The following is a 23,441-nucleotide window of genomic DNA, read 5'->3' on the forward strand; positions in this document are numbered from 1 at the left end:
TCATCTGTGCGTCAGTAACCACAGTGTATGGCTTAGTATAAAACTATGGAATGATCAATTATGATTTATGAAACAAACCACGGCTTTCAAATTTGCCACCGGCTATAGTCTATGCCATTTACCTATTCTTCAAGCACACCTACTCTGGCCAGGGGAAAAAATGGAAACAATTTCAGAGACTTTACATCAGAACTGTTTGGCAGGCAGGGAGAATACCATGTTATATGTCTGAAGAAAGCTTAAGCCTGCCAGTTTTATTCACACATGTGAGTGAGATCTTTTGTTAAGAACATGCTACTAGATGAGCATGGATGTAATTTAGGGAAGAAGATGTTTCAGAGATGCTTGAGCAGGGAGCATCAAATGACTTCTAAGATCCTTGCCAACTCTATTATTCTAGGAGTTCTATATTTGGCAGTTGGTTGGTGCTCTAATTCCAGAAATAAGATTTTTAGGCCACCCTTAGGCATGAAAGCCAGCTGGGTGACTCAGGGCCAATCACTTTCTCTCAGTTTAATCCACCTAACAGGATGGTGGTGGTTGTGGAGAAAACAGGAGGTAGAAATATTGATTATGCTTGCTGCCCTTATCAGATCAAATCTATTTTTAAAAGGCAAGATAAAACGTTACCAATACCAATACTGCTAAGCTTGTCTCCAATATGTTGCATTCCCATCTCTACTGCAATCTTCAGAAGCCAAACGGAATAGCATAAGATACTTCTGCCCCCCAAAAAGATGCTCTGCGAATTTCCCTGCAGTCCTTAACATTTGGAGAAATACATCAAGACTGTTAACAACTGCAGAAAATCGTTAAGATGTGACATCCAGCAGGTAATCTCTACTTTGTCCATGCAGTTCTTTTAGAATCAATATCGAGTCATTTCTGAATATTGACCAGAGGAGTAATCTCACTGCCCTAATTTGTAGCGGCTGGAAGGACAGAACTGCGCAGAGCAGGCTACAGTAATCCAAATGTGAGCTGACTATGGTAATAATCGAGATGAGCGAAAATGAAAATTTTCAATATAGTGCTGACCTTGGGTGGGAGAAGAGTATCCTAAATCAAGTATAAATGAGACAATCGTTTTTTGAAGTGGGATATATTCTGGATATTTCCTAAAGATTTTTGTTTTTACACTAGTTTTCGGGATTCTACTAACAAATTTATACCCTCAACCAGTATCAAGTGGTATTGCAGTGATTGCTGCAAAATCTCATCAACCTACAAGACTCTTGACAGACGGCAACGGTAACAAGGAAAACGTAGCTTCTGGATGTTTCTCTCTCCCTCTTTACTAGTTACATCCAAGGCCTTCGAGAATCAATTTTGCCAGAAAAGAGGGAAGGGAAGAAGAAAAACCAAATAAATAAATAAATAAATAAAAACATTTTGGGTGTAACAAAGCGTTGGGCCTAACAAAAGATTCCTTCCAAATTTTCTACAATAGGATTTCTCTCCCGGTCCTTCATATTCTTCCTACGGATCCAGTTGGCGTATTGATTAAGGTCCTGACCTAGAAAGCAGGAAACTGATTTTTAGGCTCCCTTAGGAATGAAAATTGGCTGGGTGACTTGGCGTCAATCACTTTCTCAGCCTAATCCACCTAACAGGATGGTGGTTGTTGTGGACCAAACAGGAGGTAGAAATATTGGTTATGTTTGCTGCCCTTATCAGATCAAATAAATTTTAAAAAGTCAAGATAAAATATTGTTACCAATACTAATATCATAGTTCAGCTTGTCTGTCTGTCTGTCTGTCTGTCTGTCTATCTATCTATCTATCTATTTTGTCAAACAATTATTAGATAACAGGTATAAGTATAAACATGGTTATTAATGCATGAAATGGATACAAATAAGAAAAAAAAGAAACAATAGGACAGGGACAGTCGGCATGTTTTGGTGCGCTTATGCATGGCCCCTACAGACCTCTTAGGAAAGGGGTGAGGTCAATAGCAGACAGGCTAAAGTTAAAGTTTTGGGGGTTTGGGAAAGAAACCACAGAGTCAGGTAGAGTATTCCAGGCATTGACTACTCTGTTGCTGAAGTCGTATTTCCTGCAATCGATTTTGGTGCAGTTTATCTTTAGTTTGTATCTATTTTGTGCTCTTGTATTGTTTTGGTTGAAGCTGAAGTATTCATTGATAGGTAGGACATTGCAATATATAATTTTATATACTATACTTAGATCGAATCGAAGGCAGTGTAGTTCTAGGTTGTCTAGGTCTAAAATTTCAAGTCTGGTGGCATAAGGTATTCTGCTACAAGTAGAGGAGTGGAGGATTCTTCTTGTAAAATATTCCTGGACTTTCTCAATTGTATTACTATCAGATATGTAATGCGGGCTCCAGACTGATAAGCTGTGTTCAAGTATTGGTCTAGCAAATGTTTTATATGCTCTAGTTAGTAGAGTGATATTACCAGAGAAAAACTACGCAGGATTAGGTTAACAACTCTTAATCCCTTTTTGGCTATGTATTTACAGTGGGCTCTAGCACTTAGATCATTTGAGATGAGTACTCCAAGGTCCTTGACAAAGTTTTTGTTATCAACAAGGTCTTGACTATTCAGCTTGTATTTTATTTTCTGATTTTTTTTTGCCAATATGTAAGACAGAGCATTTATTTGTTGAGATTTGAAGTTACCATTTGTTTGACCATTCTGACACATAGTCGAGGTCTTTTTGAAGGGTAGCAGCATTGTCAGTGGTGTTGAATAGCTTTACATCATCAGTGAAAAGAACGCAGTTGCTCTTAATATAATCACAGAGGTCATTAATATAGAGTATGAAGAGAGTTGGTCCTAGAACACTGCCTTGGGGGACACTACTGTTGACAGGTACAGGATTTGATAGGATGCTCCCCATTTTGACCATTTGTTGCCTGTTTGACAGGAATGCTTCTATCCAGTTATGCAGGTGTCCAGAGATACCACAAGACCTTAGTTTTAGGAGTAGTTTGTCGTGTACCACTGAATCAAAGGCTTTACAGAAGTCTATGTAAATTGCGTCTATTGCTTTGCCCTGATCGAGTTATGTAGTCCATATGTTTTTGCAGTGTAAGAGTTGCAGTTTCAGGACAGTTTCCTTCTGAAACCAAACTGTTTGTCAGAGACTAGGTTGTTTGTCTCTAAGTGGAGGATAATGGATTGGTTAATAATTGATTCCATGACTTTACAGGTGACGCAGCATAGAGATTGGTCTGTAATTTTCAACTAGGCTGGGGTCTCCCTTTTTGAAGATGGGAATGACTGTGGCTAGTGACCATAGATTTGGCAAGGAGCTGGTCCTGAAAGATTTTTCAAAGATTATGCTTAGAGGTTCAGCTATGGCAGTGGATAGCTTTCTTAAGAAGTAGGCACAAACTCCGTCCGGTCCAATAGATAAAGATGGTTTTAGATTGCGCAGTACTTTTTCAACAATGCCTTCTGTAAAATTGATATGTACTAGATCACTGTAGTTGTCTGTGGTTCGACTAGGAAATATTGGGCATGATCCATTGCTGTTTACAAATGCTGAGCCAAAGAATGTGTTAAAGAGGCTGGCTTTAATGGTGTCATTGTTGCAGTCTTTACCATTTGGTTCTTTTAGGAGTGGGATGGACCTTGAGTATTTTAGTTTGTTTACAAAATTGTAGAAAGCACAGGTGGAATTGGTGCGTAGAAGGTTTTCCTCTTGCTTAGTGATAATTGGTACATTCAGTCTTTATCTGGTGGCATAAATTTTTGTATCGGCTTTTAAAATTGGCAACGTAACCAGATTTGTTTTTCCGCCAAAGGGATTTCTTTTTGGATTGGAGCTTCGTTATTGTTATGGGTAATCTGTTTTTTTTTCTGATTTTTGGAGTTGTTATTGGTACATATAGTTTGATGACTCTTTTGACTTCAAGTAAAAATACGTTGTAATGGTCTTCAACAGTATTGCATCCAGTGAATAGAATTTGCCAATCAAGAGATGAGAGATCATTGTCTATAAGATCATAGTTGTCTTTTTTGAAGTTATAATTGGGGATCCTGTCGTTATGGTGATTTTTGTGTGGACATATGTTGAGACAAAAGTCAATCATGCTGTGGTCACTGTTGGAAAAGGGTTCATTAATTTGTATTCCATAAATTGAATTCAAACTGTTGCAGAAGATGAGATCGAGGCAGTTGTTAAGTCTAGTATTGTTGGTTACTAGTTGTTCCAGTCCTAGTGTGGTAACAGCATTGTACAGGGTTGTATGAATGGGTTCAAATGTACATTCATTTAGTGTCCAATTTATAAGAGGTAAGTTGAGGTCATCAAGAAAAATGAGAGGATGTGGGCAGGAGGCAGCCCATGTCAGTAGTGAAGTTAGCTTGTTTGCATGAAATATATCATAGTCAGGGGCATGATAGCAAAGTAAGAAGCGGATTGAGATGTTTAAGGAGAGAAATATGTTGCAATCCCACCTCTACTGCAATCTTCAGAAGATAAATGGAATTGCAATTGCAATCAAACCTTATGAAACAAAGGCAGCAGGATACGTCCATCCCACATAAAGAGAGAAAGCTGATTTATACAGTACCACAGGACAAACTGTGTTAACTACACTGCTTCACTATCACACTGCTCTTCCTTTATTTCCACTTCTCAACATCTGCCACCTGATGTAGATGTCACACTGTAAAACATAATGGCCTTTTTGATTGACAGGTTGCAATAATTGAATTGCATAGTTTAGTTTTGCAAATTTCATTCAGCGCAGTTAAGCTCCTTTTCCTGATACATATTTAGGAGAGGACATTTTGAATTTTTAGAATTGTTATTTAGCTTTCATTTAGTGTAGCAGAAAACTCTTGGAGATTTGAAACAATAGTAGAAAAATTAACCTTTTTTGGTTTATTTTTAAAGGGAGAATTATACTGAGCTAACAGATGGTATTTTACTGTATAAATGGCTCACATATACACCACTTCCCCATTAAATTCCCTCCATGTTAAATCTGTTTTCTGCTCTCACGGCATTTTATCCAATGAAAACGTCTATCATTTTACAAGGAATTGTTGGGAGATAATCCCTTTCTCACATGAAGTTCCTTGACAGAAAGAAGTGTCTGGTTTAGTAAAATAATGTATCTTAAGATATTTTGATAGCATTTCAAATCCCTAAAATTGCCAGATTTGGCAGTACTGACTTCATGCTATTTATAGAGACTGCAGTGAAATAATACGAATGCTTTATTTTCAAATGTGTGTGAAATATGCTGACCCCATAGGAACGTCCATTTATTAGATTAATATCCCACTTTGCCTCCAGGAGCCCAAGGTAGCACATATAAGTGTTTCATTCTCCTGTTTCCCCATAGAAATAAGCATTAGCAGATGGATATAAATGGCCACTGGATGTGTTTGTTAATGTGCAAGGCAAAATATTTTAAGAAACCATAATTAGAAAGTTGAGATCATTTCCATTAAGCTTAACTTCTACTTATGTAGGGACTATAATGGGGTTAGCAAAATTTTTCTATTTGTTTTTACTGAAATCATAAACAAATAGTGCATAATTTATTATTTTGGAACCTGTACTCAGGAACATGATTTTTTTCAGGTTTTCTTTTTCTTTTTACTAGTTGACATACTATAGAAATAAATATTCCTCTAAAAACAATGACTAACAGCAAGGCAGATTATTTAAAAATAATTGTGGGCCAGAAAGGAATACAGGTAGTCCTTGTCCTACAACCACAATGGAGTGTGACAGTCACAAGTCGGGATGGCTGTTAAAGGAGATGCCCTCTCTTAACAAACCCTACCTCCTGCTCTCCCTTAAACAACCATGCAGGTCATTAAGCAGAGCACAGGGTGCCTCAGGGTTTGTGGAAGAACCTGGGAGGTCCACCAAACAGCTGGATCCAAAAAGGAGGTAGACAACCAAAGCCAAAAACAGCTCAGTGGAGAAGGAGAGCCCAGGTTGGTTAGGGCCCAGCTCTGCATTCCAATGCCAAAGAGGTTTCCAAACAAGCCTACATATGCGGCCATGCTTTGAAACACCAGGAAGGAAGCTTAGTGGTGACACGATGGTTAGAGTGCAGTACTGCGGGCTACTTCTGCTGACTGCCAGCTGCCTGCAATTTGGCAGTTCAAATCTCACCAGGCTCAAGGTTGACTCAGCCTTCCATCCTTCCCAGGTGGGTAAAATGAGGACCCAGATTGTCGTGGGGAATAGGCTGACCGCTTTGAGAGGGCTGGAAATTACCGTGACTTATAAATCTAAGTGCTTTTGCTATTAGTGATCCACCCACTGATGTATTTTGCAAAAAAAATGAAGCCAGGTTTGTGGGCTGGGCTTCTGCCCCATTCAGCAGCAATCAGGAAACTGTAGGCCTCTCCTAGTTCTTGCGAGGCTCTGGAGAAGCCAGTGCCCTGCATGCAAAGGATGCAGCTCTAGGAAAAGCTTCCCAAAACCTTTCCCGTGCTCCCTCTTTCACAAACCCACTTTTTTTTTTCAATAAAGTTGGAATATGACATTCAAATTTTTTAACAACCGGTTCTGTGGGCGTGGCTTAGGTGGTAGGTGTGGCTTGGTGGTCATGTGACTGGGTGGACATGGCTTGGTGCTCATGTTATTGACTAGGCGGGGCCAACTCAATATCACTCACATTGAGGCACGCATTTCCCCGCCTGGCCTCTCAAGATTGTGGGGATGCTGCAACAGTCGTAAGTGTGAAAAATGGTTCTAAGTCACTTTTTTCAGTGCCGTTGTAACTTTGAATGGTCACTCCACACAAGCAAGGTACCAGCAAAGGAGGGGGAAAAAACTCCAGAGAAGTTCCTGAGACAGGAAGTCTAGTCCTGCCAAGAATGTAATAAGGATTAACGGAGAGGCAGTTTTTGTAAGCAGCACCAGAATGTTTCCTTCCTGCCTTCCTTACAGGATTAGGCCAGTAATTTCTTCTAACAACAGGTTCTCCAAACTGCTTAGAATGTTAACAACTGGTTCTAGCAAATAGGTGCAAACTGGTAAAATCTCACCCCTGGATAGACTTACTGATCTTTCTCCCTCCTTCCCCCCCGCACCTCTCTTAACTGCTGAAACTAAACTCTCTGACCTCCCAATCCCAATCCTTTTTAACTACTTAATTTGGAGAAGCTTGCAGTCTCCCGACTACCAGATGGTCATGGCAAAAAGGTCTGGAAATGGATGTCATTTCCGCATGAAATTGTCAGCATGCTGAAAATGGTGGCCACTTCTGGGATGCAGCCATGTGGCCTAGGAATGAGTGGCCTTCCCTAACATGCGATCCAGGGACCTTCAAAAGGTGTGTGATCGGTGATTGGGGCAAAGACCCAGCAGTGCAATAAAGGGGAGGGACAGGTGGAGGGCCCGTTGTGGCGTCCTTGTTGGTCATATGGATAAATGACCATATTGGTGCTGTAGCAGCTGTAACTTCAAAACAGAAGTAGCTTTGGGGGGGGGTCTGTTGTAACTTTGAACAGCTGCTTAGTGACCAATTATTAAGTGAGGACTACCTATAGCTGGGGTGCAGATGAGTTGTTTGGTGATTAGTGGTATGGTAGCAACTACCCTGTTTCTCCAACAATATGGCCTCCTCCAATAGGAAGTCCCAGCATGTTTTATAGGCATGAAACGAAATTAAGCCCCTCCCCCCAAGTTAAGGCCTATATTAAAACATGCGAAATGGGGGGAAATGGTGGGGGGGGCTTGCTGTTAGGAAGTACTTTTGTTGCACACCTGGATATGGTGCTGCCTGCGTTGACCCTGATACGAAGTGCCCCACCAACACCGAGGTCGACATCCAAGCCGTTGCCGCCCGCCTGAAGATGCAAGGGGGGGGGGAATTAAGTCACCCCCGAAAAGATGACCTAGACATTTTTTCGGGGCTCAAAAAAAAATAAGACCCAGCCTTATTATATGAGAAACACGGTATATAGGTATCAGTGTTCCTAAGACCTGGGGCAGAGAACAGCATGTCTTTTGAAATGGGTGGGAAAACATAAGCAGTGATGGATCCTTCCTGGTGGGCTGCAATGTTGAATGGCAGTGGATTATTTTTCAAAAATACCCACCAAGGCTGTTGGGGAGGCTCCAAGTAATGCCAGCCTGAGACATAGTCTGCTTCCAAATTACGAACACAGCAAAATTAGAAAGAAAAAGAGCCCTTCTTTGCCTCCCGCTCTCTTATAATTTTTTTTTAATATTACCAATTGCTATGAAAGCCGTTTGCATATTCCAATCATCACCACTGAGTTCTTCAGCAACTTTCATTTTATCTCCCATTTTAATATCCTGCTGGGTGAAGAAATTAAAGGTAGAATATGAAAAAAAAACATGTTCATATTTCAAGATGTTTGGTTTTCATCTGCTTCTGATATGTGTGTGAATATTTTAATCTTTTTTTAATGGCCAACTATCAAGGCTTTCTATTTCACTACATGCTGAGGAAAATATTATATTGATAAATAAGCTTTCAAGTCAGGCTATTTCAAAGGTTATTAGTCCTTAGAAAAGATGGATTTTTAACACTGACAATTCGTTGTTCATTTTTCCAGACACAAATATTGAAGATGTCAGCTCTATCTCTGGAGCAGACATAAGTAATTCTTGGCTGGCTGGAGACATTTTGTGAGGGTGGGTGGATCTGATGCTTGCAGAATATACAGAGATCAAGTGGCTGAGGTCATACCACTCCTCTTAGTGTTTTTTTGTGTTTGGAAAAATCTAAGTTTGAGTGTATTTTTAACCAAACTCAGAACTCAGAAGGTGATTTTTGCATATTCTGGAAGTCAGATTAGGAGGTAAAATAACTTATGAAATTGATAGCTGCCCTAGACAAGTATAAGCATACTTGTGCTGACTGGGTAAAATAAAAACAAAACCCCAAAATAAAATTTTAAATCGTAAAATAAATTCCTGATCAAGGGATCAAGTTTATCTAAAGAGGTGCTTGGGATCCTGGTCTATAAATTTGTTTAATCCCTTTGAGACAGAAATTTTCCTGAAAACGTATGTGAAGTATAAGGGGTGGAAAATGGACAACTGTTCTTTACCAAAAGTGATTTAGTGGAAGAAGCGGTGCAGGTTTCCAGGGCCAGTTGATTAACCGCTGTACAATGAACTCATTCTATTTATTTCAGAATCTGCCTGTAGATGTTAAGAGGATTCAACGTGCAAGTCTCGGAATTATAAGCTTTACCACAAATTTATGTTCATGCTGATGGCCAGATCACCACGATGTATTTCCTCAGAATTCTAATACTAACTGCCACTGAATCAAAATGAGTTATACCGTTACAATAATAAAAACATAATCCTTTATCCAATCTATTTGAAAAATTATTCCACTCTGTTATAATTGAATTCATAAATTAGCTAGACTCTAGCAAAATCCACATTCCATTTCCAGAGTACCGTTATATCTGTTATTAATAGGACTTTATTAAAAATGCAGCATCAGCAGAGGATAATGCAAATCAAAAACAAATAACAAGAAACAAGCAGCTCCTTTTGTGGTTAATCAGTCATATAAGCTCTAATCCTTTATTCATTTTTTTTTCCTCCTAAATTTAAGTGATAGAAATGTTCATTTGTTTAAACCGACAGCACTACACGAATCCATTTCTGGGGCAGCAAACCTAAAGACAAAAGATTGTTAATGCTGTTAGTACCAGGAGAATGTCAGACCCATACTGCAACTTTTTTAAACATAAAAAAAATTAAAATAGGTTAAAAAACAAAAACAGAAAGGAAAGGAAAGCAAACAAAAGAACATATAGAAAAAGATTTACAAGCATTTTAAGAATGAATAAAATTCAATTAACATTAGATTAGTTCTGCTATCTTACATCCAGTGAGGATTTGGGATCTTTTTAAAACTTAGTCCATAGATAATAATTGACTATAACAACAAGTACAGTATATGCATATGTATATCACATTTCTACACTGCCCTTCTCACTTAAAGTGACTCTGGGTGGTTTACAATAAAAAAAAATACCATAGTATAAAAACAAATAAAAACAAATTTAAAACAGAATTAAAAACAAAATTTAAAAACTGAGCTAAAAAGTTACAAAGGTGGAAAGACCATTCTCATATGACCAAACACCTTCACCTTAGGGTGGCATATTTCCCTTCGAGTTCCAAGCCAATTGGCAAAACCAAGTCTTGACACTTTTTGGAAGGCCAGAAAAATGAGGCTGGTCTCACTTTTGGGGGTAAAGTGTTCCAGAGAAGGCGGCTTTCTTCCTGGATCCCACCAATTGAAATTCTTTTACCAAATTCTTTTTAACCAAATAATGACTGTGAATTATTTGAATTACCAGGATTTCTTTCAGCTCTAAGGATTCTTTCATTATTTAGCAAACTACATTTACACATTAAAACTTTATGTCGAGATAGACCCAAACTTGAGACGTGGTAAAAGCTCAGATATGTAGAATTATAATCCATGAATACTAGTTTCCAGGCTGACTGAATTCAGGATCAGAACAAACAAACAAACAAAAAGGTAACTTTTTTAACCATCATTATAAGAGCAAAACTTAAGCTGGAGACATGCCAAAGTAGTAAGATTTTTTTTTTGCTTTCATACAGGTTTTCCTGTGTTTATGTTATTTTAAGGTCAACTGTGATTAAAATGCATCATGTTTTTGAGAAGAAGGCTACACGGTCTAGGAGTTTTGGGGATGCATGATTAAGCCTTTTCTTTTACCCCCTTAGAACAAGGACTGGCTATATGGATGGTACCAGATGCTAACTCTGTCCTCTTTTCTCAGGTTCACATCAAATTTCACAAGTTTTAAACCTTACAAAATTTCAGCAACTTTACCCCAGAATCCAATGTGGGAATGGTAGAAATCTCACAGGATACCTGTAAGATACACCAGCCTCAGGAGCCCTAGATTCCTTCATATCCAGGTAAAAATTATTAATCATGTAAATGGTGGTGGTGATTGAAATAAGGGGCGAAGTTCAACCTATCCTACCATAGAGGATTCAAAGACAAGTACATGTCTGGCGCTGGCTTCAAAGCTCAACTACACATTAAGTTGAATCCCTAAGACCTCCAGTTCAAGCTTCCTATAACTAGGAATGATTTCTGACTTACAGCCGTTGTAGCAATTGGAAAAAAAAAAGTTAATATAAATTCGATTTGAATTCTATTGGAGAAGATGGCAACTTTAAGAGTGTATTGATATACTTTGGACAGTACGAGAGACAGAAACCATGCGTGCTCTATCTCATATAGGTTTTCCCTTTATATGAGAATCCATTTATCACTTTTCAATAACAAAAGCATAAGCGAAGTAGAAATTATTTTCTGCTTAAAATTAAAGCCATATATTTCACAAGAAGTTTTCAAAGACACTGACATGCATTCTTTCCTTTTGTATGTTTTTTTTTAAATTGCAATTGATGGAACTAAAAGACCTTAATAAAAAAAACCTAGAGATCCGGTTTGATACAGTGGTTAAAGCAGGAGGCTAGAAACTGGAAGACTGTGAGTTCTAGTCCCATCTTAGGCATGAACCTATCCAGGTGACTTAACCAAGCAAGATGGTAATAGCAAGCCACCTCTGTAATCTTACCAAGAAAACTGTCCAAGCAGTTGCCAGGAGTTGGCACTAAACCAAAGGCGTGTGTGTGTGTGTGTGTGTGTGTGTGTGTGTGTGTGTGTGTATGCATGCATGCACACCACTAATCCATAATGTAAATGGCAAAATATATACAATTAACTATGAGGCGGAAATCTAAGACAAAACATCTTTTGGTTTGTTGTAATGTCTGGAATTTAATAATCCCCAAAAAGTGAAATGATGAAGGAGTTGAACCTTAGGAAAAGTCTCCAAATATTACATAGTTTCCTTTTAATGTCGGGACATACAGTACAGGTGGTCCTCATTTAGTGATCACAATTGGGACTGGCTAGCCTGTTGATAAGTGAAACAGTTGTTAAGTGAAACCATGAATGGGCTGCTACACACTACACTGCAGTTTTGTATTCAGTTATAAACAATTTTTAATATTTTAATTATTTTAAAATATTTAAATAATTATTTTTGAGCCACATATTTCCTTATGCTTGTGCATCTTGAATATTTTTCCTACATGAAGAACTTTACTGGCTGTTAAATGTCAGTATTACTTGCAGCCCATTTCTCTAATTTATCAAGCTTGTTTTAAATGTTATACTTGTCTTCTATGGTATTCGTATTTCTGGCAGATATTTTGCCACATAAATTTGTGAAGCATTCTTTCCATCTCTTCATTCATGTTATTTATAAAAATACTAAAAGTGGAGGACCAAGGATTAATTCTCAAGGCATCCAAATATCTCTCCCCAATATGAGGAACAAATTGAGCAATCTTTAAGTAATCCATCCCTTTCTTATCTAGACTGCTAATCAACATACCATGCAGCATTTTGACACTCGCTTTACTGAAATCAAGATATATTTTCCTCTATTTTATCCCCTTTGATGTAGGCAAAGCTCAGAGGCAGATTAATTGGCTCCAATGAACTTTATGACTTAATTGCAAAGCTTATGCATATACATTTTCATCTCACAAACTCTCCCCTTAAAATAGATTATCAGCATACACCAATCTATATTGCAGGGTTTCATGTAATTGAGCATAAAAAGCAAATAGACATGCAATTGCAACAGTAGGCTGGGATCCATTTCACTCAGGTCGGATTTTGTTTTTGTTTTTTGCAATAAATATTAACCACTTCAGGTCCTAACAAAATTGCCATCGTGATAAGATTCCTTTTTGTATTTTATTTGCTACTGGATATTGGCACAGATAGCAATTGGCATAGTGTTCTCTAGAGCAGGCTCCTATCTTTCCTATTATGAATCTCCAGAGGGATGGAACAGTTTATTTAGTGACTGTTCGAAATTACAACAGCACTAAAAACAGTGACTTATAATAATTTTTCACACCGTTGTAGCATCCCCTTTGTCACGTGATTTACATTTGAATATGTGACAACTGGTTCATATTTATGATGGTTTACAGCAGGCTTGTCCAACCTTTCACCTTCCCTGGGCCACATTAGAAGATGAAAATTTGGTTTGGGCCGCACATAAAATAACAGTAACGATACCTGATCATCCAAAAAAACCAAGATACTAAAAGTCAACCGCCACGCCTCACGCCTACCTCTCCTCCTGCAAATGGCCCGGCTGGATGCAGCAGGACTGGAAGACAAGGACTGGGAGGCTCGGTGCAGCAGCGGCGGCAGGGGCAGAAGCCACTACAGCAGCTCCAGCGGCAGCAGCGGCAGTGGCAACAGCAGGAGGTGGCGGAGCGGGACTCTTGGGCTGTGGGTGCCTCAGTACGAGGAGTGCTCTGACAGCGCCCGCCTTTTCTGTTGCTGCTTGGCGTGGCGCTCGCCTCGCCCCGCCTCGCGCCTGCCTCTCCTCCTCTTCCTCACTGACTCGTCCTCTTGCACGAAGGTTGGGGTGGGCACTGGGCCGCATTACGAGCCGACCTGGGCTGTATGCAGCCCGCGGACCGCGGGTTGGACAAGCCTGGTTTACAGAGTCCCGGGGTGTGTGTCATGTAACTGTTTTTTTCAACCTTATGGCAAGCAGAGTCCATGGAGGAAGCCAGATTCATTTAATAACCGTGTTACTAATTTAACAACTGCAGTGATCCACTTAACAAATGTGGCAAGAAAAGTCATACAATGGGGAGAAAGCTCACTTAACAAATTTCCCACTTAGCAACATAAATTCTGGGTTCAATTATGGTCGTAAATCGAGAATCACCTGTATAATCTCTTCACCCAAGAAAAAAGTGTTCTAAAAATACCAAAAGTTTGGGGGGGAAAATAATCATAGATCTGAAAAAAATAAAAAGAGAGAACTGAGCCATATTTTATCAGTACGATTGCAAGTGGGGTGGGGTGGAGGGTCAGATAATTTGTGATTCCACATGGAAAGGTTGCATTTCCTAAATATCCATTGCAAACTGCAATGAATCACAGCTGCTGGAGGGAACATGTTCCTATTTACAAACCACAATGAGTACACACTGGGGAGGGGTATCTGTAGATAATGGGCTGGCCATAATAGACTCTGCAAAACAAACGCCGTGAGAAAACATTGCTGCCACCTCTACGTGGTGTTCCAGCTAACTTTTCTGTGGGGAAAGATAAGCACTTTGCTGCTGACCTTTAAAGAAATTCTTCCCCAGTCCTATGAAATCTCACTATGCCTGCCGTGACTCACCAGAAGACGTCAGAGAATTTATTCATCTCTTGTGGCAGCCATAAAATTCTCTGAAAGGGCTGAAACACAATTTTAATTCTTCTCTCTCCCTCTCTCTCTCTTGCTAAGGCTGTGCAAAGTCTGGAACACTGGCAGCTCTAGGGACATACAGAGCAGTGGCAAGAAACAAAAGGGAGAGAGGAGTGTGCTCAAAAGGATCCCAAGGTTGGCACACAATACAAAGGAGAATGTCTTAATTCCCAAGAAATCCCCCCAAAACAGCCACTGAAGAGCCTTGCATGCTCAGAAGCTGAGAGAGATTAGATATACAAAGACTACATGCAGTAACTGCCCTATGTTTCTACGTTAGACTTGCCCATCTCATTAAATCATAAATTGGTTGGTTTGATTTTGACTTTGTATACAACATGAGTCACCCAACCGTGGTTTATTCAATAAACTCTGTTTAAGTCATGGCCCCTCCCCTTTCTTTCTCTAGTCTTCTTCCTCTCCAGCTTGCCTTGAAATTACACTAAAGAAAGAGTACAGATACATAAAGGAAACCCTCATATTGCCTAGATAGTTCGTTTTCTACTTCACATCAAGATTCTGTGTGTGTGTCTCTGGAGATCGAGTGAAAGCAGCCAACTGGAATCAGTGAAGAAAATCTAAGATGTCTACCCAACCACCACCCCGCCCTACCCCTGAGAAATGCCAAAAGATAGCAAACAAACCCAAAACAAAAGAGTGGCTGGTGGGGTTTAAGGCGAAATATTTTAAAGAGGAACTTTGGAAAGGATTTGATGCTTCTGTCAAAATATGAAAGAAGTGTTATGCTGTAAACTCCATCTTTTTTGTCGATGCTTGCATGTTACATAAACAAAAAAAGACAGAGCTTGCATTTCATTGGTGGGAACTATCCTAATTTCCCCTGCAGACCTTCTGCTGCTAATGAAGATTCTATAATAAATACAATTCAATGTGTTGCATGTGATTGTAATGGGCAGGTGCAATTATGGTTTATCTTGAGGACTATATGTAGGGGAAGGGGGAGAGGGAAGAGGGGGGAGAGGAGAGGTTTATAAATTTTCTCTCTTTAAACCAGGCGTCTCCATCCTTGGCAACCTTTAGACTTGTGGACTTCAAGTCCCAGAATTCCTCAGCCAGTTTTGCTGGCTGAGGAATTCTGGGACTTGAAGTCCACAAGTCTAAAGGTTGCCAAGGCTGGAGACCAGGGTTGGGTTTCTACCGGTTCTGTCCATCTCTGTAGAACCGGTAGCTCTGAAGAACAGCAGACATAGAACCGGTTGTATGTCTGCTGAAGTTTTTGCCCACCTGCCCACCTGGGCTCTTACCTGATCTTTATTTCCTGATTTTTCAACTTCAGCTGCCAAACAAGGCACAGCTGCAGTTAAAAAAGCAGGAAAAGAGGGCTGTTTCAAAGGCTGCTTCTCTGCACACAGCATGCTAATGACGATTTACAGGCGCGCGGCTCGCAGCATGCAGGGAAGCTCGTAAATCCCGAACTGGTAGTTAACGCTATCATATCCCACCCGTTGGAGATTCCTGCTTTAAACTACAGGGGAGTTTCACAACTGTACCATTGCCCATAGGAAAATAACAACAACAATAACAAAAATCTTCCATGGCTAACTTGCACATCAGCGTGTTTCAGAGTAGTTTTCCTAACAAACTGACTTGTTTATTCATACAATCCTCTCAGCAAATATTCTACAAGTTAACTGCCTAGGGAAGAACCTTACTCAGGGTGGCCCTCTTGATTTAGATGTAGAAGGCCATCATTTAATCTGTCCAGAAAAACCAATCCAGCCTCTTCAGACAAGGTTTTTTTGTGTGTGTATGAGAGAGAGAGAGCTTCTCTGCTGGATTAATTCACATCCACCTGTCTTGCGTGACTGTTTCAGGCATCCTACCTGACAACATCATAATGCACTTTCTAGTATGCTACTCTAGTTTTAATTATCCTTCCAAATTGCCTAGTTTTCCTCCAATGTGCTGTAAATCAAGCTGTCAAGAACTGTTTCTTTTGTGCTTGCAGAACACTTCTACAGGAAATATATGTGTGTCAAAAGGAGCCAGCCAGGATGATAAGGTAGAGGCTTTTGAACATGAGTGAGCTTTCGAGCTTTGGCAATTCTCTCCCCGCTTCCGCATTTTTATCTTGCTTTTCTGTCATCAATGACAATGGGCATCATTTTGAATAATTTGTATAGTCCCATTAATACTGTGCATTTATTAGTAGGAGACAGGGATTTACAAGCTGGTGTTGGGGGTGCTTTTCTTTAACAACTCCAGTAGAGGCATGGATTTACAAGCTGATGCAAGGGACCTTTCTTTTAATAACTCCAGTAGTTCACTCATCGCAAGACAGTCTGTTCCACTTACTGTTAGGAAATGGTTTCTGGTGTCAGCTGAAATCAATTACTTTGTTATTTAAATCCCTTCTATCTTGCCTCAGTGCTGGAACAATTTTGAATGATTCTTCACCATCTGCTACATTAGCATTTTAGAAACTTGAAGGGTATCATGGCACCCTGACGTTTTCTTTTCTCCCAAATTAAATATCCCGGGGTTCCAGTTTGATGTAGGAGTTAAGGCACCAGGCTATAAACCAAAAGACCATGAGTTCATCCCACCTTAGTCACAAAGCCAGCTGGATGATTTTGGGCCAGTCCCCCCACACTCAACCCTAGGAAAGAGCAAGGGCCACTCAGTCACTTGATAGTGTGATAAACAGCATACAAATTTAATAAACAGTTGCGAAAGCCTTGCCAAGAAAATTGAAGCCTAGACGGTCACCAGAAATAACCCAGTGCCTTCTACCATTCCTCATACAGTTGTGCTTCAATCCCATTATCATAATGGTGGCTTTCCTAGGGACCTGCTCTGGTTTGTTCATGTCCTTCCTAAAATATGGTGTCCAGGACTACAGAATGCAGAGTAATAGTGTTGGAAGGGACCTTGGAGGTCTTCTAGTCCAGCCTCCTGCACAAGCAGGAGACCCTATACCATTTCAGACAAGTGACTGTCCAGTCTCTTCTCAAAAGAACTGGAAGGAATATCTTAGACGTAATCATAATGCAGAATATTGAGACAAATCTCTTTTCTGCCTTAACATTTTTTGCTTGCCCGTTTCTCTAAATGGGCAAAAGTAAGAAAGGCTGAACTTTGGTGTATTTGATGACCAAAACATTAAAAAAAAAAAGATCAAGTTAATGATTATTCTAGCACTCTACGTACAGGTGAAACTCAAAAAATTAGAATATCGTGCAAAAGTTCATTTATTTCAGTAATGCAACTTAAAAGGTGAAACTAATATATGAGATAGACACATTACATGCAAAGCAAGATAGTTCAAGCAGTGATTTGTCATAATTGTGATGATTATGACTTACAGCTTATGAAAATCCCAAATCCACAATCTCAGAAAATTAGAATATTACATGCAATCAATAAAACAAGGATTGTACATAGAACAATATCGGACCTCTGAAAAGTATAAGCATGCAGATGTACTCAGTACTTGGTCTGGGCCCCTTTTGCAGCAATTACTACCTCAATGCGGTGTGGCATGGAAGCTATCAGCCTGTGGCACTGCTGAGGTGTTATGGAAGACCAGGATGCTTCAATAGCGGCCTTCAGCTCTTGTGCATTGTTCGGTCTCATGTCTCTTATCTTTCTCTTATATAATCTCTATGGGGTTCAGGTCAGGCAAGTTTGCTGGCCAATCAAGCACAGTAATCCCATGGTCATTGAACCAGGTTTGGGTGGTTTTGGCAGTGTGGGCAGGTGCCAAGTCTTGCTGGAAAATGAAGTCAGCATCCCCATAAAGCTCGTCTGCAGAAGGAAGCATGAAGTGCTCCAAATCTCCTGGTAGATGGCTGCATTGACCCTGGACTTAATGAAGCACAGTGGACCAACACCAGCAGATGACATGTCTCCCCAAATCAACACAGACTGTGGAAACTTCACACTGGACTTCAAGCATCTTGCAGTGTGTGCCTCTCCATTCTTCCTCCAGACTCTGGGTCCTTGATTGCCAAATGAGATGCAAAAGTTACTATCATCAGAAAAGAGGACCTTGGACCACTAAACAACAGACCAGTTCTGTTTTTCTTTAGCCCAGGTAAGATGCTTCTGACATTGTTCAGGAGTGGCTTGACAAGAGGAATACGACATTTGAAGCCCATGTCCAGGATCCGTCTGTGTGTGGTGGCTCTTGATGCACTGACTCCAGCCTTAGTCTGCTCCTTGTGAAAGTCCCCAACACTTTTGAATGGCCTTTTCCTGACAATCCTCTCCAGGCTGCGGTCATCCCTGCTGCTCGTGCACCTTTTTTCTTCCACCCTTTTCCCTTCCACACAACTTTCTTTTAATGTGCTTTGATACAGCACTTTGGGAACATCCAACTTCTTTTGCAATTATCTTTTGAGGCTTTCCCTCCTTATGGAGGGTGTCAATGATGGTTTTCTGCACAACTGTCAACTCAGCAGTCTTTCCCATGATTGTGATTCCTACTGAACCAGACTGAGAGACCATTTAAAGGCTCAGGAACCCTTTGCAGGTGTTATGGCTTAATTAGCCGATTAGAGTGGGACACTTTGAGCCTAGACTATTGAACCTTTTCACAATATTCTAATTTTCTGAGATTTGAGGTTTTCATGAGCTGTAAGCCATAATCATCTCAATTAAGACAAATCACGGCTTGAACTATCTTGCTTTGCATGTAATGAGTCTATCTCATATATTATTTTCACCTTTTAAGTTGCATTACTGAAATAAATGAACTTTTGCACAATATTCTAATTTTTCGAGTTTCACCTGTATATTAGAACTTAGGTTGCTGAAAAATTAAAGGCCAGGCTAAAACAGTAAGCTACAGTAAAACAAACAGAACATATTATACAAAACGTAATTACTATATTACCTCAAAATCTAATGAAAGAGCCAAGCATTGGTGCTTTCTTTATTCAAATATCAACTATAGATATTAATCACAGTCCACATTTATGATAATTACAAGATTTACCAGTACCCTTGAACCACAAAATTTAACACGCAGTCTTTACGCTTAAATCAGTTGTATCTATGATTAATAGTTCCTGAGAATAGGAAATTGTGTTCCCTGTAAGATTGTATTTCTTTCTCTCTGATTATATAAGAAAGTGAATGTTTGATTTCATAGATCTTTCATAGACCTTTCATGGACCCCAGGAGGGAATTTGTAGTTAAACATTTTATCACAAATTTCTGAAACAACTCCAGTTTCCGAGCTTTTCAGCAATAAGTTTTGATCAATGCCTGAGTGCTGTTTTAATTAGACCTCAGCTTCACCTCTTTGTTCCATGTTAATAGGATACAGCTATTCTAATTAAGGATTAAAATGCTGATGTTTCTGCTGTTATAGGTATTTCATGTTTCTTCTCTATTACTAGAAATCTAACATTCCAACTAGTACGGTCCAAATTCTTGCAGTGAATTGGCTAATATTCAGCTTGAGCTGAAGCTGACATAGAAAGGATTTATCTCAATTTATCCCTGTTAACAATGCTTTGGTGAGTTTTAAAGGTGGAGAGTGAAGTTGAAACCCCAGCCATGTGGCACAAAGACACAGCAGCTCCAGGAAATCTCAACTGTCCCAACTTCAGTCGCCCTCACTAGTGGTGGGATTCAATTTTTTTTTACTACCGGTTCTGTGGGTGTGGCAGGGGTAAAATCTCCAGTCAGAGGTGGTATTTCCAATTCTCAGGACTACTCAAAATTTCCACTACCGGTTCTCCAGAACTGGTCAGAACCTGCTGAATACCACCTCTGGCCCTCACCACCTCTTACGCTGAAGCCCCTGCCATGCTGATGCCCCTAGCTGACCTTCTCTGTCTTCTTGTTTCTACTCTGCTAACTGCCCTGGCCCTGCGCGAGACAGATGCTGGCCCTGAGGGGTCATCTTCTGCAGATCTCGCCAAAGTAACTACACAATCTGGGAAAGAAAGCCTTGTGAAGCCAGAAGTTGCCTTGTAAAAGCCCACAGCAGCCATGCTTGGTCAACAGTGGGAAAAGGAGACATTGAAGGTCGGCTAGGATGGCAAGGGCTGTGGAATGGAGGGGGGCCAAAAGGGCACAGATGTGGGGAGAAAGGATGGTGGAGTTGAAGCCCCACTTTGGTCATAAGTGCAGGCACGCCGGCAAACACCCAAATTTTGATCACGTGACTGCAGACGTGCTGCAATGGGCATATCTCAGGGACCAGTCTGAAGTGCAAGCTTGTCACATTATGCAAGTTTGCAAGGCATACAATTTCTCCTAGTTGGAGAAATGCAATATTTAAATCCCTATATGCAATGCAATCGAGGGAAAGGCAATATATTCAGGATTTATTTTAACTATAGTTTTTATTAAGTTGTAAGTCAATATAAAATACAAAATCCAATAAGAGGACAGTGAGGGGGAAGGGAAAAAGAGAAAGAAAAGTGAGGAAGGGTAGGGGAAGAAAAAGAAACATTGACTTCCGACTCTCTCTGTTACACAAGTAGAATAAGGCATTAACAACAGATCACAACTTTTTGTTTTATCATAATAGTATGAACCAGTCATTTTTATAAAGATCTATCAATCTAATCTGTAAAACCAAAAATCAAAATTTCATTCTTTTCCACATCAAGCACAAAGCTCAGAAGCGGTTTCCGTGTAGAAACAAAAGTACTTATATTCTTTCCTTTAAGCCAAGAAGTCAATTTTGCCACTTCAGCCAACTCCATCAACTTCTGCAACCCTTCTTCCCTAGTAGGAATCAAAGTCTCCTTCCATTTTTGCACATACAGTAGTGGTTTTTATTTTTTAAATGATAGCAAAATCAGAAAGATTAGAATCTCTGCTTGTAGGCTGAAAAGATACAGGCCAACCCCAGATTCCAATAATTGGCTATTTATTTGGTATTACTAGTTCTAGAATCAACAGAAGATTGAGAGGAGGGAAGAAAACCTTGTGGGACATAAGGAAACAACAGCTGTTATCTCCAGAAATGAAACCAACCAGAATAAAAGAGTCAGCTGAGTGGGCTGCCTCTGGGAACAAGAGGAGCAGGGACAGTCTTCTGCCAGAAAGAGAAATTGGAAATTGCTCTGACTTGAACAAACAAACTTGATTTCATATTCAAAGCTGCTGTTTATTTGGGAGCATTATAGAAAACGTGGGTGAAGCTGATAGCATTAAATCTACTGGAAGAGACTTTGGGCAGGCAAGAACTGGATTCCTGTTTATTATACGTGTTTAAAACAAAAAAAATGAGGTATTTATAGGTCAGCTAACCTTTTAGTTCTCCCGTGCCAAAAGTGCGTGCCTGCACCCATAATGCACTGCGCACACAACCCCTCGTCCCCCTGCGCATGCGCATGTGATTCCCCACACGCACACCACATGCCTCTGTGCAAGTGTGCCAGAGGTGGTATTCAGCAGGTTCTGACCAGTTCTGGAGAACTGGTAGCAGAAATTTTGAATAGTTCGGAGAACCGGCAAATATCACCTCTGACGGGAGATTTTACAGTATCCTTCCCCTGCCAGGCCCACCAAGCCACGCCCACAGAACCGGTAGTTAAAAAATTTGAATCCCACCACTGATGCATGCGCGAACCCCCACATCCTGCATGCCTCTGCATATGCACCTGTGTCTCACACGGGCGCACTGCCCCCGCACATGCACTGCAGATACCGAACCATCAGCTGGCTGTCGGGAGGCATGCGCACATGTGCAGTGTACCTGATCTTGGGCGATGGCTCGTGTGCTGCCAGAAATGACTCTGCGTGCTACTTCCGGCACACGTGTCACGGTTATAGGCGGTTTCACCATCTTCATATGAAAAAGCCACTGATTTACTGGTGTCTAAGAGGTTAGATAAAGCCCCCTAGAGCGGGTGGGTTTTTGTTTTTTTACAGTCTATTTAAATTGCTTACCCTTTTCCATCACAGTCATAACAGGAAGGCAAAGGAATGGATATCTTTAAGCGCCCATTTACAGTAAGCATTTTTAACCACTTGCAGGGCTTTAAAAGAAAAAAAAAGTAGACTCATTTGATGAATGGGCAAAGCAGCTAAACTATCAATTGAACCAACATTGTATGGTTGGGATCTGATGTTCATAATACTGCAAAAAGTGAGGATATAAAAACATATTGGAGGACAAAGAACGGAGTGTAACTTCTATTGTTTTAATGGTGTTTTTTTTTTCATTCATACAGTTTTGCAAGTTAAGTTTGCATTTCCCCCAGGAATAACGGATATGCTGCATAAACTTTAATAGGGATGGAGTGAAAATGTGAAATTCCAGCTTTGGGCTGTTGTAAAGAAGCAGAGTGGAAGAAATATAATCTGCTTATGCAGCAAAGGATTCTCACTATTTCTTTTTTTTTAAACAAAAGTCATGAAATCAGATGTATGCCCTCTTGCAGACATTTCTGTAGCTCCAATAGATTTTCACTCCCCCCCACCCACCCCCCGAAAAAAAAAGAACCAACCTTCTTCTGGATGTCATGCTATCTTATCCAATTTAGTCATTTCAGACAAATAGATAAAAATCAACTTTATATTGTGAATCCAATTTTCTACTACCCTGAAGAGTGACTTATATCAAAGCAGTTATGTACTAATAAATAAATAACTAAATATTTTAAATATTTTATGGGTTCCAATTCCAGGAAAACAAGATAAATCAAATCAATTTTTTATTACAGTCACAGACTAGCATGAAGACAAGAAATAAAGCAAACGTTTGATCCAATCTCTTTTTTTTATCTTTAATAAGGCTCAAGTAAGACTATTTATTTATTTTTAAATATTTATAGGTCATCTTAACCTGTTTGGGCTCTAGATAGCAATTACAATTAACACACATAATATAAACTAACAACATATAATTAAGAATATAGTACAAAGTATAAAAATAATCAAAATGCATAAGAAAACTACCATTTAAAACTATAACACCATGCAGGTTAACATGGTTAGCATTGCAGCCCTGGTGTTATTTTCCTCATCAGAACCAATTTCTCATGATGAATTCACCCTAGTTTCTCATATCAGTAGTAATATACTGTATGTATGTATGTATGCATGCATGTATGTATGTATGTATGTATGATGTATGTATGTATGTATGTATGTATGTATGTGTGTATGTATGGTATTCAGCTTTGTAGGCTTGTGTATTGTGTTTGTCTGTGAGTC

At 39.8% G+C, this 23,441-nt stretch overlaps 2 protein-coding genes across 9 annotated transcripts in view; both read right to left on the reverse strand.

Moving 5' to 3' along the window:
• Nucleotides 1-23,441, reverse strand: part of PLPPR1 (phospholipid phosphatase related 1) — a 154,129-nt gene that overhangs the window by 44,566 nt on the left and 86,122 nt on the right. The window lies entirely within an intron of this gene.
• LOC148127254 (uncharacterized) lies at nucleotides 1,416-22,068 on the reverse strand. Its single transcript, XM_087928491.1, has 3 exons — nucleotides 21,979-22,068; nucleotides 3,757-4,435; nucleotides 1,416-1,516 (listed from the first exon to the last, which is right to left on the reverse strand). Exons 1-3 carry the CDS (start codon nucleotides 22,066-22,068, stop codon nucleotides 1,416-1,418), a joined length of 870 nt encoding a protein of 289 aa, XP_087784617.1.

Source organism: Pseudonaja textilis, chromosome 2 (genome assembly GCF_049901715.1).
Source record: "Pseudonaja textilis isolate UNSWEBS1 chromosome 2, rPseTex1.2, whole genome shotgun sequence".
NCBI lineage: Eukaryota > Metazoa > Chordata > Lepidosauria > Squamata > Elapidae > Pseudonaja > Pseudonaja textilis.